The sequence below is a fragment of the Apostichopus japonicus genome, chromosome 15 (assembly GCF_037975245.1).
Source record: "Apostichopus japonicus isolate 1M-3 chromosome 15, ASM3797524v1, whole genome shotgun sequence".
Taxonomy (NCBI): Eukaryota; Metazoa; Echinodermata; class Holothuroidea; order Aspidochirotida; family Stichopodidae; genus Apostichopus; species Apostichopus japonicus.
Genome location: NC_092575.1, coordinates 8,897,926 through 8,915,939, shown reverse-complemented (window position 1 = coordinate 8,915,939; position 18,014 = coordinate 8,897,926). Strand labels below are relative to the sequence as shown.

At 39.6% G+C, this 18,014-nt stretch overlaps 1 protein-coding gene across 1 annotated transcript in view; it reads right to left on the bottom strand.

Annotated features, from left to right (window-relative positions):
* Positions 1–17,186, bottom strand: part of LOC139980539 (uncharacterized) — an 89,576-nt gene extending 72,390 nt beyond the window's left edge. The window contains exon 1 of the mRNA XM_071992249.1: positions 17,109–17,186. Within this exon, the coding sequence (XP_071848350.1) occupies positions 17,109–17,167 (59 nt within the window). The 5' untranslated portion in view covers positions 17,168–17,186. The remainder of the gene's footprint in view (positions 1–17,108) is intronic.
* Between the last annotated feature and the right edge of the window lie 828 nt (positions 17,187–18,014).

Here is an 18,014-nt window from a genome sequence, read left to right as displayed (position 1 = left end):
AACACGACAGAATGAAGAATGGGGGCACGCAGAGTGCACCCCATCGTCCCGGCCAAACAGATGCCGAAAACCCTAGCCAGAACTGGGCTTAGGATCTGAGGCCCCTACAGGGGCTCAGGGGAACAAAAGACAAAGTGATCCCTGGCCTTAGGAGCGAGCAGGGCTTAAGAGGCGATACCCCACTAGTGGGTCGTCGGCCACATGGGGGAATAGCCCCAACCTAACGTCTACGGACACCCCTCAAGGTCTAGTGGAGACCAGTGCAAAGGGATCCCTTTGGCCTCACACAAAAGCGGGGGCCTATAGCCAAAGCGCCTAACATGTAACTATAGGTTATGACACACCCGTGCTACCGCGCCTAACCAAGGTTGGCGCAGAGCGTACCGAAACGTTTTGAGTAAAGATACTCCCTAAATCGCCGGAAATGACCCTTTCTGGGCATTGCTAATTTGCAGATAAACGAAGAATAAATAGTTGTCATCGGAAGTTTATATGGGTGTTCCTCTGTTAGAGCAATTTGTCAGAAAATTACACCAACAAACTGTGACAAATGTCAATAGGTAGATGAGAGCGCAATAAAGAAGTCAATAATCGCAAATAAGTAAAAGTGGTAAAAAGCTGCAAAGGGAGCCAGCAGTCCTATTGAGTCCGTCAGGGGGGGGGCATCCGCCCCCCTCCTGACTGTATGGATGCTCCACCACTGGTGGGGGCTTAATGAACAAGACGTAATGGCTAATCAACAGGGAAGGCCACAGACCTGTCAACCTGTCTGACCCCAAAATAGGGAGAATAAAATTGTTCAGGGCCAAAAAACCGGGAGAATAAGGGGAAAATAGAGAGGTTGGTAATTTTCAACTGAAATTATATAAATACTCCTAAATTAATAGTCTACAGTACCGCTCATGTATAACTGGACATATGTACGTGCACAGGATCGTATAAAGATGTATAAACAAGTACAATCGCGTATAAAATCGTTGACAAACAAATTGCTGCGTAGACACCTCATATAATCCCTGTACAAATTTATACGCAGGTTATGCTACTGTGCTCAATGAATAGGGATTTAAGTCGCCGAAAGAATTAGTGAGATGTTTGAAACAGCCGTTTCTTAAATCATAAGACGTGATATTCACCTAGCATCGAAGCGGACGCAAGTGTGTGCCAGCATAGAACTTAACTGTTTTTTGGCGTATACAAGCAGCCTACATGCGAACTGCACACATTCGGTACGCTGCATATACAAACAAGTGACAACTTGTGTTTATTAAACTTGTGCACCAGAATAGAATATGTGCAATAGAATATGAAACCGGGAGGCCGGGAGATTCGGGTAAAAACCGGGAGTCTCCCGGTAAAACCGGGAGAGTTGACAGGTCTGAAGGCCATGCCTACTAAGAAGGTGTCACACAACAGGTACCTGTACAAAAAGCTTGTACAACAGAGAAACAGACAAAACAAAGGAGAGTAAACCAAGTGACAAAAATGCATGAAAACAAAAGGATACTTATATAGTGCTTCTTGGAAACAACTGTAAAGGTGTTCCAACGGTAGCAGATCCAAGATGGATTTCCTAAACTCTGGAGAAAATAATGAAAATTGCTATGTAGGATCCCTAGCAAAAATGTGTAATTTCTTCTTACATGGTAGATTTGGAAGGAGGTGTACATGTGGGTGGTGCCCAGGGAGTGAGGGGCGGTGCTAAAACGTTTCCAGAGTGTAGTTAGGTAGACAGAAAGTGCAAATGTTGAGGGGGAGACAGGTAGGAGAGAAGCTTAATATCTTGAGAAACAAATTGAAATTTTATTTCACTGTCTGTACCCCACAAGACATCCTGGCCCACACATACAACATGACCAGAATACAGCATCAATAGGTGAAGTTCATATTCCAGTATCAAATCTCTATGATAGTTATTGTTTGACTTCTTATAGCAAAGAAGGCATCCACTTTAGGCCGCAAGTTAGATGCATTAAAGTATATTTATATCACATTTAATTTCTGTTACCCGCAAGATACAATGGTACAAATAGAATATTTAGCCTAAAACTCATTTGTTTGAAGGGATCAAAATGTCCAGCTAAATTTGTAGCCCCTAACTTTTAGACCTTTATTAGACTTGATCTTAAGTTATCTTTCTCTCTCCCTGATCTGTAATTCAACGCAAGGTATTTAGTTAACCTTCCCTTACCGATATCCCCGATCTGGGCCAGATATAAGAATCCAGATCTGGAATATCAATCTGAGCCAGATCTGTTGCAGATCTGGAATTTATATCTGGCCAGATATAAAATTGGGCAGGATATAACTTGATATTAAATGTTTTTTTATGGCCCATATAAAATTTTATCTGGCAAAAATGTATTGCATCCATATCTGGGCCAGATCAAACTTTATAACGTATTGACTTCATATCCAGTTATACCTGGCTTTATATGGCCAGATAAATCTTTATCTGGATTGACTGTTTATCCAGTTATATATGGCTTTATATGGCCAGATAAATCTTTATCTGCATATCTGGAATAGCTGCATGTAAGCGGGTTATGTTCTTTAAATAGGAAATAAGTAGCCAACTCCCTCAGGCAACTCCGAAAGCATATTTACAATTGGGTCAGGGTGACGGTTAAACTGGCACCACTAGGGTCGTCGTGTGTCCTGGCCCTTATAACCTCCTCCCGACTTTTAAAAAGATTCAAGCTTTTCATATATAAGCCCCCAAAACTCCTGGATAGGGTTTGACAATGGACCGAGGCCCGGGGGTTGGGTTGGGAATTGCTCACTGCTGGTAGTAACTATTAATTTACTATTTGTTATAGTGACACTATTCTGTATTACTAATCTCCGAACAATTCCAGCTTATTGCGACTTACCATTTTCAAGTTTTCTTCTGAGTAATTTTACTTGATGATTTGTTATGTTATGTTAGTTTTTGTATAGCGCTTTATATGGCACAGCCATCTCATAGCACTTTGAATCCCTGGTCATCAGGCTGGCTGCTGAGAATCCAGCGCACACACCTTACTTACCTCACAGGTACCCATTTATACACCTGGATGGAGAGGGGCAGTCGAGAAAAAAATGCCTTGCCCAAGGACACAACATAACAGGATGATATATAAAACAAAAGCATTAGCCACTCGGCCTCCACGCTCCTCTTGTTTTGCTTATTCTAAGCTATTTTTTCCTGTGAGTGCACGCCATTTAGGATGGGAGGAGCAGAAGGGAGGGGTGGGGCAAGCACAACCACGGTCCACCCCTCTAGTTTGGTGTGCATGATCATTATCCATACCCCCCATGCATTGTTTCATGGACCGCTGGGCTATCATAGTCAAACCCGGTTACGGTGTAGCCCGTTATACCAGCAGAATTGCCTGTAAGGTTTCATAATAGTATGTACGATTGTATGAAACATAAGTAAAGAAGAGGCTTGAGACCACGACGTCACTACCATTTGAAAAAACCTATTCTCTGGTCATTCTGTTTGCAAAAAGAATGATGATAATCTAAGAAATCAATTTAATTTTCCCTAGTTATAATAATTCTACATTCCAACTATAAACAGATTAGTGATTGCTACATTGCCCACAAATTGCCACCAATAAGCCAAAGAATAATAGGTTTTCCTTGTAATAATTTTTACAAAGGCCGGTAGCGTCTGGCGCTTACCCGGGATTTTTCATGGGGTGTCCTATCATCTTTAAGAGATTTTCTACTGTATGAAAGTGTGCTTAGATGCCAAATGGTGTAATTTGTTGCCCTTCTAAGGCAAGACTATACTAACATCATTGGCGCCTTCAGGAGTTCAGGGTAAATTTGGGGAATTTGGGGCATCCAAATTCATGGTGATGTCACATATACACAATCAGCATTGAGCATGTGTTTTTATTTTGAGGTATCAAAAAACTACACCTCAAGGTCCCCACCCCTACAAAAATGTCTCCTAAGATCTTCGCTTCTTCACGCCTCCATTTTGTGTGGTTGTGACGCTGGCCCCACAGGTTCAATTCCCATCTCGAGTATGGCTGTCAAAAGCTGTAATGTTAGTGTTTTTTTTCAATTTCCGGTGCAGTCCAATAGCTGTACTGCAGTTGTTGTTGATTCCATTGCAGTGGTAAGCAATTGATTCGGGTTAACTGTTCATTAGTTAGGTTCGACAAGGCTCTCCTGCAGTGGTGACGGACAGGTTGCTACCTACTCTCTCAGCATTCCGGAAAGTGGCTAAAGGCTGAGAATTGACTCGCGTCTGTCGGATTGGGACATTAAATGACGACCCCGGGAACAGGATTAGATTGTAATAGTTACAAACCTGCCTCTCTTGTACTCTGAGCACTGTGCGAAACTACAAGGAAGATTAAATCACAAACGAGACAAGTCGACAAGGGGCCCCGGTATATAAACACAAAATTAGTATATTCGCAAGTCTGGTATATGCAAATTCGGTATACACACAAAATTCCTTGCGCGACGACTCTCCATGGAACTGCTACTCTGAGTAGCAGTTCCCTGGACGCACCAATAGAAAAAAAAATTGAGGCATGTGCAATAAATCTTCCTAGGTAATATGTTATGTTATTAACAATGTTATATTTTTAATCTTAGTTGCTACAGAATACCGATACTGTATCAGCTTATAGGCAGGGACGTACCTAGGACTGGTAGGACTAGGATTGGGGTTGAAGGGTAAAAAAAAATCGACTAGGGTTAGTCTTTAAAGCCCATAAATTATGACTGCGGCACAAACTCGATTGCACACGAAACGCAAAGTTTTTTTCCAGCCGTATTATTGTGTCCGATTTACGGTCATAATGTTAAAATACAAACAGAAGGTAGGCTAAACAAACAAAGTTAGAGACATCAGTTGTCATAAATGAAAAGAGTTGAAGTAAAAATGATTAAATCAGACTTGCAACTTGTAATACATGCATGACATCATATACATTCTTACTTTCTATTTCAATCTTTAACTCTCAATTAAACTAAATATTCACAGAAGCATGGAGTGCTGCACTGCTCGACAATTATTTGCTGTTGTTGGACCGAAAAGAGACTGGGGATAGGAGAACTTTGTCATGTGTACTTTTTTTGATATCACTGGCATGTGACGTGATTCTCAAATGAGATCCAGGTCTACATATATTCTACATAAAATACGCGTTCTTCGCAATGTGCAAAATGTGCTTTTCCCTTATACCCCTCCCCACGACCGTCACCATTTCCCCATTTCCACTCTGCTTTGTAAATCAGACACGCACGCATGATTTCGCCAGGGAGGTCGAATTCACGATACTGATCTGTATCCTGTGAGAGGAGTCTTAGGGGAGGGGTGGCCCCTCAATTTTCAATATTTATTTATATGATGGTCGTCCGAACCATTCGACCCCCCCCCAGCGTATGGGCCTGCATATATCTCATTTTTCGAAATGCCCTTGGATGCAAATCGGAGCAATCAGTTACACATCCATGTACTAAAATAGTTTTTGATCGCTCGTTCTTTTCACAATCGATTTTACGATCCCAACATTTCTGATGGTAGTATTTCCTCTGTCCCCCGCTTGCTATGCCAGTTGTCCCTTTCGCAGTACCCTGATCGGTAGAGAGAGAGAGTTTTTTTGTTGATTTGTTAAGGTTTTACGGCTCAGTTTCTAACCAATTGGTTTAAGTTGCGCCGACGACGGCCTTTTTTCAGTTGTGGTGCACTGGCTTGTTTTCCCTACTCCATTGCTTGAGCACCAAGCACAATAGCAGTAGGTTCCAGTCTTCGGTATGACCCAGCCAGGAGTCGAACCCCTAACCTACCGGCTGCAAGTCGGATGCTCTAACCACGTGACCATGCAGTCGGTCTGAGAGAAAGAGAAAGGGGAAGGGGGGAGTACAACTAAACGACAAATGTAAAGAGGTTGTCGGAACTGTAGCGAAATTTTATCATCAATTCTAAAAACATTTGTACTTCATCACAGTTTGTTTACAATTGTCAGTTGATTTTACTACACAACAATCAATTGCCTTTCACCATCAACAGACCAGCAATTCCTTTTGAAATCATCTCTTTTGTTCACTGCTAGTCAGCCTATTTAACATTGTGACTCAACAGAATAAATCAGGCAAGCTCACCTGTTGTTGAAATATCTTCACTACCGTACCCTAGTAGATGTTTTTGTATCATGGCAACAACTGGCCAATCAAGAGACAGTCTGGAAAAAACACATGACTCAATTTTGTGGATACATACCATGTGCAGCCATTTTAGTAGAAGGACTTCACCCTGGAAGCAAGAAATCTCTGCTAGACACATGCAACTGTATATTACAACTCATCTGCACTACGTTATGTTTTATCAGCTGCAATAACTACCAAGAGAAATTCTCATATAGATTTAATCCATTGGATATAATTGGATGATGATGATGATGATGATGATGATGATGATGATGATGATGATGATGATGATGATGATGATGATGATGATGATGATGATGATGATGATGATGATGATGATGATGATCAATGGCAGTAGTATTATTGTTATTAACTATGATACTTTTAAATAAGGTGTAAGAAATCGGTCTGACATTTCCACTGTAGAAAACAGTCGAAACGTGAGGCCGACTTCATACATCTTATTCTTCAACCTTGGTGATTTTATGGATAAGCAGTTTTTATCAGCTACGTTATTTTACTTTTAAATTTGGTTATATCAGGGTTGTCCAACCTTTTTATGAGGAGGGCCACCTCGAATGATTATGATAAAGGAGGGGCCGCATGAGCCTACAAGCTCCTGTGGCATATCCAGGGTTTCGTGCCAGAGCGGCAAATTTCAGTGGCCCCGCTAGGGGTCTATATGGGAAATGAAGTTTCCATACAAGCGGAGCGCCACCGTAGGTTGGCGCGTGGGGTGCAAGAATAAAAATCGCCCAAAAGACCCCCAGATTGCAGGAAATGACACTTCACAAGCCTTCTGATCTGTATCAAAACAATCTTCATATTGAGATATAATGATCTCTGAAATTTATCAAAAAAGAATTCCTGGGTAAAAGTACATTTGTAAATTAATGAGGTTGGCGGGCCGGACGGGACCTTGCGGCGGGCCGCACTGTGGCCCGCAGGCCGTAGGTTGGACAACCCTGGGTTATATAGAAGACGTGGAACATCCGGTCAATTTCTAATTACTACATGCATTTTTGGATTGTCAGATGCTTTAACGTTTCATATCAGAATAATTAATCTGATATATCAGAATAATAATCTGATATATCAGAATAATAATCTGATATACCAGATTAAGAAAATTTTCTTTCATGGCCCTAATGGGCTTTCGTACTACGGAGTTCACCAGCTAAAGGTCCTCTTGGTGAACGGGCTTGTAGGGAGGGGGGGGCTGGGGCATATTCTGGTTTAGTTCGGGTAGTAACCTGGGTGAGGTATCTGTGCCGGTGTATTTGAGCGGGCAGAGTTTTTCCCGGAGGTAAAACTGGGGGGTGGGGTTAATTGTCCTCGGGGGTATTTGTCCTCGTGGGTGTACGTCCGGGGGTAGTTGTCCCGGGGGTAGTTGTCTGGGGGGTACTTATCCTCGGGGGTATTTGTCCTCGGTGGTGTATGTCCGGGGGGTATTTGTCCGGGGGTAGTTGTCCTCGTAGGTATTCATCCTCGGGGGTTTTTGTCCGGGGGGTGATTGTCCGGGGGTACTTGTCCCGGGGTATGAGTCCGGGGGGTATATGTCCGGGGGGTATTTGTCCGGGGGGTATTTGTCCGGCAACCGCATAATAGATAGTAGTAGTAACAGCTGAGCTAAAGGGATATTTTATGGTCTGATACAATAGACGTGGAGAGCAAGCATAAGCAGCGGTGGCAGTGCGATGTTAACTACTTATTAGTAGTAATGTTAATTATATTAAGTAATTAACAAGTTTATGACAGAAAAAAGCAAATATAAATTATTGAGGAAGGTTTTATACCTAACCTCACACATACTTTTTTGAACATGAAAATGTTGTCAGTAAATAATATAATTCATTTATTATAGCATTTAATATGTAATTTCTTGAAAATCGTAATACACGAGGGTAAACAATTTTTCCCGGCTACCCAGATACCCAACGGGTAACGGCTCTCAGGTACCCGGTTCCCGATTTTGCTAGTTATATTTATTGGGGAAGCGGTTACAATAATAACGATAATAATATCAGTTTAACTATTAAAAAACACACTGCAAATTTTTCTTCTTTCAGTAGGTGCCCGAAAAATTCTCAGCATATTTCACAAAAAAATTTGGTGGGGGGGCTGCAGGCCCCCGCCTTCTACCCATATGGGTTTACAGATAATCAATGGTTGTAGATTCTTAAGTTCATTTCTACAAATATGTGATATGATTAATCAAACATTGAACAGTAGAGGTAAAATTATTATTAGCAGTTAAAAGATGGTAGAATGTTTGACAAGACTCTTGACAAAAGAACATTAAAAACCGTACCATCATATGATTATTATTATTATTGTTATTTTTTGATCCCCTTAGTTATCACAGCTTGCATTAGACCAAATGTTATGGATGTAAGCTCTTTAATTCACTGGAGATAAAATACTGCAAGCAAACATCATAATGAAATTTATGCCCATATAATTTACCCTCACCAACTTTAGTCACCAAATTGGTATAAGAACTACTGAAATTGTGCGTATAGTACATTTCTGGTGAAAGTGAGACACGTGAGGCAGTTTTTGTGGCCACATCTGCGAGGTATGGTTAGTTGCTTTGGAAAAAAAACACCCATTTTCCACAACTACCTATCCTATATTTTTCAGCTGTTCATGCATATGACATCGAGAAGTGTAGCCTCTCTATAGGTCAATATATTAAGGCCTACAAATGTCAAAAAAAAAACATGTCTAGCATGTACTGTCTTTTTCTTAAACAATACCTGGTCCTTTCCGTACCCTCAAAGAAAGTTATCTTATAATCCATAATATGCATTGAAAAACATATATATATGTTTCTTAATTTAAATATGATTTTCTAAAAAATGCCAACTTTAAATCCTGTGTAGTGACAATCCTCTGATGGAAACCTGTTCCTTATGCACCAAAATTGCACAGGATGGGATGACTACACGATTGTAATGTCCAGTTCTGCCGGCTTTCCAGTAAATAAAAGACCTATATGCAGTGTACCTGTAGGTACTATTTTTGACTGCCTAGATGCAAAATGGTGCATTCTTTTTCAGTTTCTCTGAGTAATTTTATAGTGAGAATTTCATCATCATATATATGTTATTGAACTCTACAAGCATGACAATTCTGAACAAAGACTTTTCTTGAATCGATGAAAGTAATCGCTAACATAATTGAACATTTATATCGGAAATTGAAGCGCACTTTTCAATCTCTAGTACCAACACCTCTCCCACCCGGCGTTTTCTTCCACCACCATTGCAAATGCACTAACTCTTGTAAGTGTAAGTACTCAAAGTTGCTTTGTGTTGTAGAGGTATGTAGCCTTCTTAGCATCTTACAGGACGGTTTTTCGGAAATTGTTTGTGGATTGCGTGTGATAAAGTGCACATAGCGTGTGAGCGTGTGAAGAGCTGGAAATGCGTGTGAGTTGGAATGTCTGCGAAAATGTATGTTTGTGTTATGTATAGGAAGAAAACGTCTTGACATATGATCTGCTTGGATCTTGAGTTCTAAATGAAAGTTATGACAGGGCTCTTGCAACCCTAATCCCAAATATAAATTATCATGTAAAACTAGCCAAATTATTGCAACCAGTATCATATTATTTAGCAAATATTGTCAGCAGGTACTACTGTATATAGCTAGTACAGTAACTAGGTTACAGTAGCTCTTGATTACAGTTCACAACTCTCTTTATATGACTCCATTTCGTCATGAAGATAACGAAGAAAGGCCATGTTTGGGTCTATCCGTAGACCTGCTTATAGCAAAAATTACTAGATAGGACTTCATTTTACAATAGTGTATTAAAGAACTAGCACTCAATGATTGGTACAGCAACTACTCTCCCACAACCGTGCATCAGTAATTACTACTTAGTGTTCGTCACATGTGTTACAGAACATGAACAGTAGTTACTGTACAAGCCATGAGTATCTGTTGTTTTTGTATACAATTAAGGTATATGCTGTGACACTGTTTTAATGATTACTCCAGAGGCAACCTATTTACAGTAATACTCTGAACTTAGACTTCACAAAATTCAATGTTTTTGTAAAATGATGTGATCTGCAACTGTTTAAATTGTCATAAATAACAGGAGGAAGTTATTTTCTTTATGGCTGATGTGATGAATTTGCTCACAATGATCACATTGGGTGTTGCCATATACATTCTTAAGAGTTCACTAAATTATAAGATCACTTCTCCAAAATAAAACATGATTTATGGATGTTGTTTGCTACATATGCCTACAAAAAATGTCTGGCAAGTTGTTAATTCAATCACACCCTAATATAAGCCTCGTCGTTACTGTAAAATGTTCACAAAATAAAATAAATAAGGGGATTAGGGGGAGGCATTAAACCCATGCAGTTCCCTCTCCCACAATGGATCCATCCCAAGGTTTCACAATAGAAACAAAACTTTCAGTCAGATCTGGTCAATCAAGCTCATTACAATGTTCCTATATGTACTATATATACTCTGACAAAAAAGATGGTATGAAAAATTGTACCAATTATTAGTGCCAGAATGGTTGCCAGGGGTGGTTGGTAAGCACCCCAGCCTTGGCTCCTGAATCATCAATTTGAAATTAAATAAGTAAAAATTTGGAGCCACTAGTCAGATCTCCTTTGTTTCTTTCTTTTTCACCTTTTTGTTTCTTATATTTTTCCATTTTGAAGCTAATATGGGCCTGCTCCGTCCCCACCAACCCCCCCCCCTCCCACCCCACCTGAATTATCTGCTACTGTGTCACACTTTTGTCAAAAGCAGAATTATTGCTGATCTTTTGAGGGGAAGGCATGTCCCAACAAAATATGTCCCTCCAAGGTGAAGAGTATTACACCCAAACATATGTTATATTGAATTAACACTATGCATTACATCAGTGAAAATAACTAACAAAATAAATAAGCATCACATCCTTTGCACTTGGCCAAGCCGAAGATTTATGAATTTGCTTGCCCACAGTGCAACCTTCAATGTGTGTAAAAATTACCCACATGTCTGACACTACAAATTATAACAGGTCATTCCAAGTATTATACAACTTTCTTGGCGTTCTCCAATTACATAAACATCTATGCCTATACAGCATTCCACAGTCACTCTACTATAGTTGAGGTGAAAAAGTACCTTTCACTATCTAAACCCCACACACACATTGACACAACCCTCATAGTCTGTTCCCACGAACGCGGGCTTGCTTCACTCTTGATCGACCGATCGAGGCTAGGGCAAGTTGATCCACCCTTTTACTCCGTGGGAACAGGGCAAAGAGGTGGGGTTAGGACAGCTAAGCCTGGGTAAACATTGACCAATGTAAATAAACTATTGCCTTGGGGTGGAAAAGATACAATGGATTTTATCAGTTGTGGTTTCCGCCGCTTACTTATTTCTGTATCAACATAAACTGTGTCTATTTTCAAATTGGTTGTGCATGTGTACAATGGACTGATGCAGTGAGAATGAAGGAATTACGTAAGGTATTGCTGAGTAGTAGGCCTACACAGTGTAGCTGCCTGTATATAATCGCATAAATAGAGTATAACGTGTGAGTTGCTTTCTTGAAGACGTCCAGATAACCGGAAAGGCCATTATTATTATTATTACTATTATTATTATCAAAATTTTCCTGTAACAATATGTCGCAGAAGTAGACAGAGCGAAGTATGTGGTCGGACGATGAAGTATTAGCATTGTTTGGCATTTGGTGCGACGAAAATAATATGTCGAAACTTGATGGGACATGCCGCAATATTCCAGTGTACTGAGACATCTGTATGCGTATGGGAGAGAAAGGCTACGGCAGAACGGTCAGCCAAGTAAAGTAAAAACTGAAAAATTTAAGCTAGGCTTACTGGCTTCTATTTTATCGATAATCAGGAACATGATATGTAGTATCCCAAGTAACACGTAGCCTAGTTACTAACTCATCAGGCCCGTAAAATTTTACAATTTAATAGGCCTAAAAGAAAAATTTGTAAATCACATACCAAAGTAAAAATTAAAGGATAACTAGAATGCATGCATTCTGGATTCAGTCAAACAAGAGCCACAGCACACATGTTTGCTAACTTAAAAAGACAAGACTTACAATTGACCGTAAAGAATTATTGCTGTGTACACATCTCAAGGCGGGAACATGTTTATAGACATGAAACCGATGTGCTGAACTTTTTCCCGCCGTTTAGACTGAGTGTCCCCAAGTCAAAATCATGGTCAATGAAGCTCGTAGTAAACATCCATATAAGGGAATATGGGTGGAGTTTACATTCGTCATCTACAGCGTTGATGAATGACGTTTACCAGTTAGAATATGTGATTGGTTAATTGCTATCATCTTAAAACATAAAACACAAGTCAACTGACGCAGGACCAGCTGTTTTATAGTGTAGAACTCGAACTGCAATCGTGGCATGGTGCCAAATATCGGACTTTGAACAAAGATGAATTTAAGTTGCGCATAAACTTAGTAATGTTTGTTTAAAATTTAAAGTTTAAAATTCAAACTGAGTAGAGGGGAAATATGTGGGTACATTTATTAGTCTTGGAATAGTTGTAACCGCAGTAATCGTTATCAATGGAATATATTTAAGATAAATGTTATAACTAAAACATATAAATAAGAAAATATTGCTGAGATAAAATTCACGGATCAACTTTACAGCAAAAGGATAAACAACGAAGAGTCTTCTGTTCAAACTTTTGTCGTGTTACACAAAAACCACGAAAACACTGATGCACTACATATATGACGGCTCAACGATTTTTTTAAAACATAATTTATATTGAATTTCACCGAAAATTAACAAAGAAATTAATCTGTATTCCAACGCGGTATTTGTTGTGGTTACTGCAGGAACTGTTTGGATTGTGGGTTATGTCCCAATCTGCATTTGCGAAGATGACGTCACTTCGGTAAGGGTTGAACTTTATTAGTTTTTCTTTCTGTACATCACAATCATCTTATTTTGTGTACATGGAACAACTTAAAACCCTTTCAAGTATACTCAGTTGAGCTACAGCAAATCACAACACCACACTATACAACCGGATCAAAAAAAGTGTCATTCATTTAATCAACTGTCCAATTGGTTAATTAATGAATAATTAAAACACTAATGTGAATGCTATCCACTAGTGTTTGCATGGGTAATCCGGGTACCCACCCGACGCAGTACTATCCGGTTCCTAATTTATTACCCGAATCCTACGCAAAGTGTTAAAAAAAAAAAAAATTGCAAACCTACAGTTAGGCAGATTTCCCATTGACTTAGTGTGGTGTTAGGCTAACATATGTGGTCAAAGATAACAGCAATAACGAAGGTACCCGCCCGACGCGATACTACTTGGTTCCTAATTTATTACTCGAATCCTACGCAAAGTGTGATTTAAAGAAAAAAAGCAAACCGATGGTTAGGCAGATTTCCCATTGGCTTAGTGTGGTGTAAGGCTACCATGTGGTTGAAGATAACAGCAATGACGAAAGTATTCCATGGATATCTTATAACTGCGTCATAATTTCAGCTACTGTAATAAACAAATGGCTATGCTAGATTACCCCCATTGACTTAGTGTGGTGTTAGGCAACCATGTGGTCGAACGTAACAGCAATAATGAATGTGTTCCATGGATATCTTATAACTGCGTCACAATTTCAGTGAAAAAACAGATGGTTAGGCTTAGCTAGATTTCTCATGCATTGACTTAGTGTGGTGTTAGGCTACCATGTGGAAGAAATGATTATTTATATATTCATTCGTTTATTTCATAGAAGGAAAGGCTGACAAGGAATTTTACGACATGCTTATGGATTATAGATGGGATAACTAAAAATAATAATCGCAAGTGGCTTTTTACTAATCGTGTATTCCAAATGCGATCAAATTGCGCGAATCGCGTAATCTCGCGGCTAATGCGAACCCTGGGCCTGCATAATAGATAGTAGTAGTAACAACTGAGCTAAAGGGATATTTTATAGTCTGATCCAATAGACGTGGAGAGCAAGCATAAGCAGCGGCGGCAGTGCGATGTTAACAACATTACTACTAATTAGTAGTAATGTTAATTATATTAAGTAATCAACAAGTTTATGACAGAAAAAAAGCAAATAGAAATTATTGAGGAAGGTTTATACCTTACCTTACAAATACGTTTTTGATCATGAAAACATTGTCAATAGAGAATATCATTCATTTATTATAGCATCCAATATGTTATTTCTTGAAAATCGTAATACACAAGGGTAAACAATTTTTTCCGGCTACCCGGATACCCGACGGTAACGGCTCTCGGGTACCCGGTTTTTGGACCCGTGTAAACACTACTATCCACCATTGTTCGTCACAAGGTATCTTCATCCTCATTGTTACCCCTAAGTTGGGGTTCCTCACAAGGTGTTCCCCAGGTATTAAGTGTGGGTATGGGTGGGTGAGTGTGAGTGTGTGAGCAAAAAAGTGTGTCACCAACTCCTTGGGAGACCGCAAGTGTTCAAATTTGTTGGGTACGTGCGTGATCATGAATACTTGTGCAATGTGCATATAGCCTATGACTGAATACATGAAAGTCAATGGGGGCGCCAGCCCCCCAGTGAAAAATGTGGAGGGGTGGAAGTATCAGTCCGCCCCCCGCTCTGCAAGTCAAAAAACCCCTTTTTCATTTCCAAATGAGAAAAAAGAATCATTTGGAGCACCAAATTGCATCTAAGGCCAAGTGAAATTACAAAATTAAGTTAACAAAATGGAGTGGGTGTTGAAGTGTGCTATATTGCACCAAATTGCATCTGAGTCCACCTGGAAATGTTTAGAGTTGTGTTATTGTGCTAGCCTAGGCCTAGCTTTAATTGTAAACAACAAGGCCGTCATGGATTTATGTGTTCATAGGGGATTAGTCATATTGTGTTCCTATAGTCACCAGATATGGAGTGATGATGATATTGGGACGTAATACTGAGTTCTGTTTAGGTGCTAATTGTTGATCTGAAAGCATGTTATTTCATTATCACTGTTTTATTAGCATAGTGTTAGTAGCAGTTATCATGATACTGATAGCCTGTGACTAGGCCTACTTACAGTTACAGTATACAATGACATGCTGCGGCGATCCTAAGCCTAAGTCGAGTGCCTCTGTGCCTATGCCCTAAGTTACCTGCATAGCTCAACAGCACCACATCATCAAAGGCTGATCAATGTTTAACAATCTGACAACGGTCAATCATCATACTTAGGTAAATTTATGTTAATGCACATTTAGGCCTACCTGTAATCTTGGAAATGCAACTAGGCTATCCTCGGTACACGCACGATGGTTTTACACACCGTACGTACATGTTTGTGTACACACTACGAATAATGCGCATGTATGAACGGCGTCAAATCTTGCCGCCGAAAGAAAAAGGTTAAGTACACGCTTTGGGTACGGTTCTCTAGGTACGGTAGGAGAAATATCTTTAGTACCATGACGGTTTGCAGTATACACGCCCCTTTATGATATATGATAATAACACCAAACTTTACTGACATTATAGATTTGAAAAAGTTTTAATTTATCGCAATGTGTATTTGCATTCTGCTGTAAAAAGTATACTGTACTCAGTGAATTAAGCCAAAGGCGCCATCGCGTGTACGTTGTTAAATGTAACACGCAGGCACAAAAAAATCCTCAGCAGTTGCATATTTGCACGCACAGTTTTAGCCTTAGCTTGAGCATTAAGAATTACTTAGCCCGATCTTAATTCTGATATTACAAGATGATTGCTACTGAGCTGGATCCTGATGAAGTGTACAGTATAATTGTAAAATATTTGTCGTCAGCAGTTTACCCAGAAAAGCCTACGTTAACTCTAAAAAGATCGAAGAATTTAAGACTAACGGAAGATGCCAACGAAGATCCTAATCATGGGTGAATAGCCAAAGCCCCAACAATAAAAGCTTACAAGTTGCAGTTACACGGAGGATTTGGGAGTAAGTGACAGAAATCTGCCAAGGGGAGGGGGGGGGCGAAGTTTGTAGGCCAACTATCTAAGTGTAGCGCCACAATGTGTTGGCGCGAACGTGCAAAAAATTTTGGCCGAAAATGCCTCCTAGATCGCTGGAAATGGCACTTCCCAGTTGCATCTAAGCATTTTTCATTTTGAAATTACTAGTGATATGTTAAGCCCAGGATCTCTAGATCCCACTGAGAGACAGAGAGAGGAAAAACCAGTTTAGTTTTAGTTGTAACGAGTTAAGGCATATGTTAATCAATTACTGATAGATATGTAGTCTCACATTTAAACTTAACTGCATATTTGGATACGGCATCTGAATGGATTTTTATCCTGGCATAAACAAAGGCTACTTCTAGTTCTTAAAATAATAAACTGAACCTGCTCAATCTTTCTAATAATTCAATACATAATAATACAATCAATCTGGCGAGCTGTAAATACTTATTTCTATCTGGATCATTTCGGGGAATCCCCTACTCTTGTTACTACGCAATGACGTCACCCCTCATGACAGTTCTAACGACCAAATGTACACGCTGTAGCCTACTCATAACGCTAGGTCACTGAGCAACATTACGTACAAAGAAATTATCTAAAGTGTCACATCTACGGCATCCTGATACATATGCTATACTATTATTAACAACATCAAGAAATAAATCACTTTTGTACTGATATGACTCGTGTAAATTATGATTTGTACCACTAATCGAACTTTAACGACAAACAATTGTTATACGAATATACGTAGGCCCATGATAACTCATACATATCCTACATGCAAACCTGACGAGCTCGTTTATAACGAATATTAACTCTTATGTATCGATAGCAAATATAGACCATCCGTCATAATGAAACACTTTTAATAACGACAAATATTTAATCAACAACCTAGTAATACTTTCATATTCACATGAAAGGGATTTAAGCACCATCTTACCTGTGAGACGGAGAGAGGAAAATCCAGTTCAGTCTTAGTTGTAACGAGTTAAGGCACATGTTAATCAATTGCTGAGGCTCCGCCCACCATACGCGCTATTGAACGCCAAAACAAACAACAAAATTTTGGGTAGGGCACCGCTAATCATACCCATAACACTTATCATGAATACAAAATATATGCTCAAAGGTGGGGGGGGGGCGGTGATCACCCCTTCGCCCCCTGGCTACGCGCCTGGTAAGTGATTTAATTGTTTATTTGTAGGTATTATTTCCAATGAAAAAATTGATTCCACAGATATGAATATAACTGCATAGTCCAGTTGGGCCTTTCAGCCTAGGGCTAGGCCAGGTATATTTCGGGACAAGCTAAAACGAATGACAGCGATATGACCGAATGACAATTGACTTTGTACAGGGTAAATTATCATTTGCGAATGACAGCGAATGACAGCGAATGACAGCGAATGACAACGAATGACAACGAAGGACAGTGTTGAGTGGAGATAGAATGATTAACGGAGTGGAGTAAATGCGGTTATTGGTTTTCTGCGCAAAAATGATTTGAGGAAAATCGCATGTCACGTGGTTGTAGGGTTTTGGTGTTATTTACGGATAGAAACCACAGGGAAAGATTTTGTGTGAGAATGCGCTTGAGTGCTGTGCTTTTTACCTCTGTAGATTTATAAAGAAAGATAACTGAAGCCGTTTCAAGATTATAGTATTGTTAGTTTCTAACAATTAATATCGGAAAAATGACGTTAAATTTACTTTTTAAAATCAGACTTACAATTTCACTTACTATAAGGTGCGTTTTTATCTTGTCCGTACTTTACTAGATCTAGATACCCACGAAGTCTGAACTGTGATATCCGGTTGAAGCAAATGTCTGTGCTGTCATTATTGT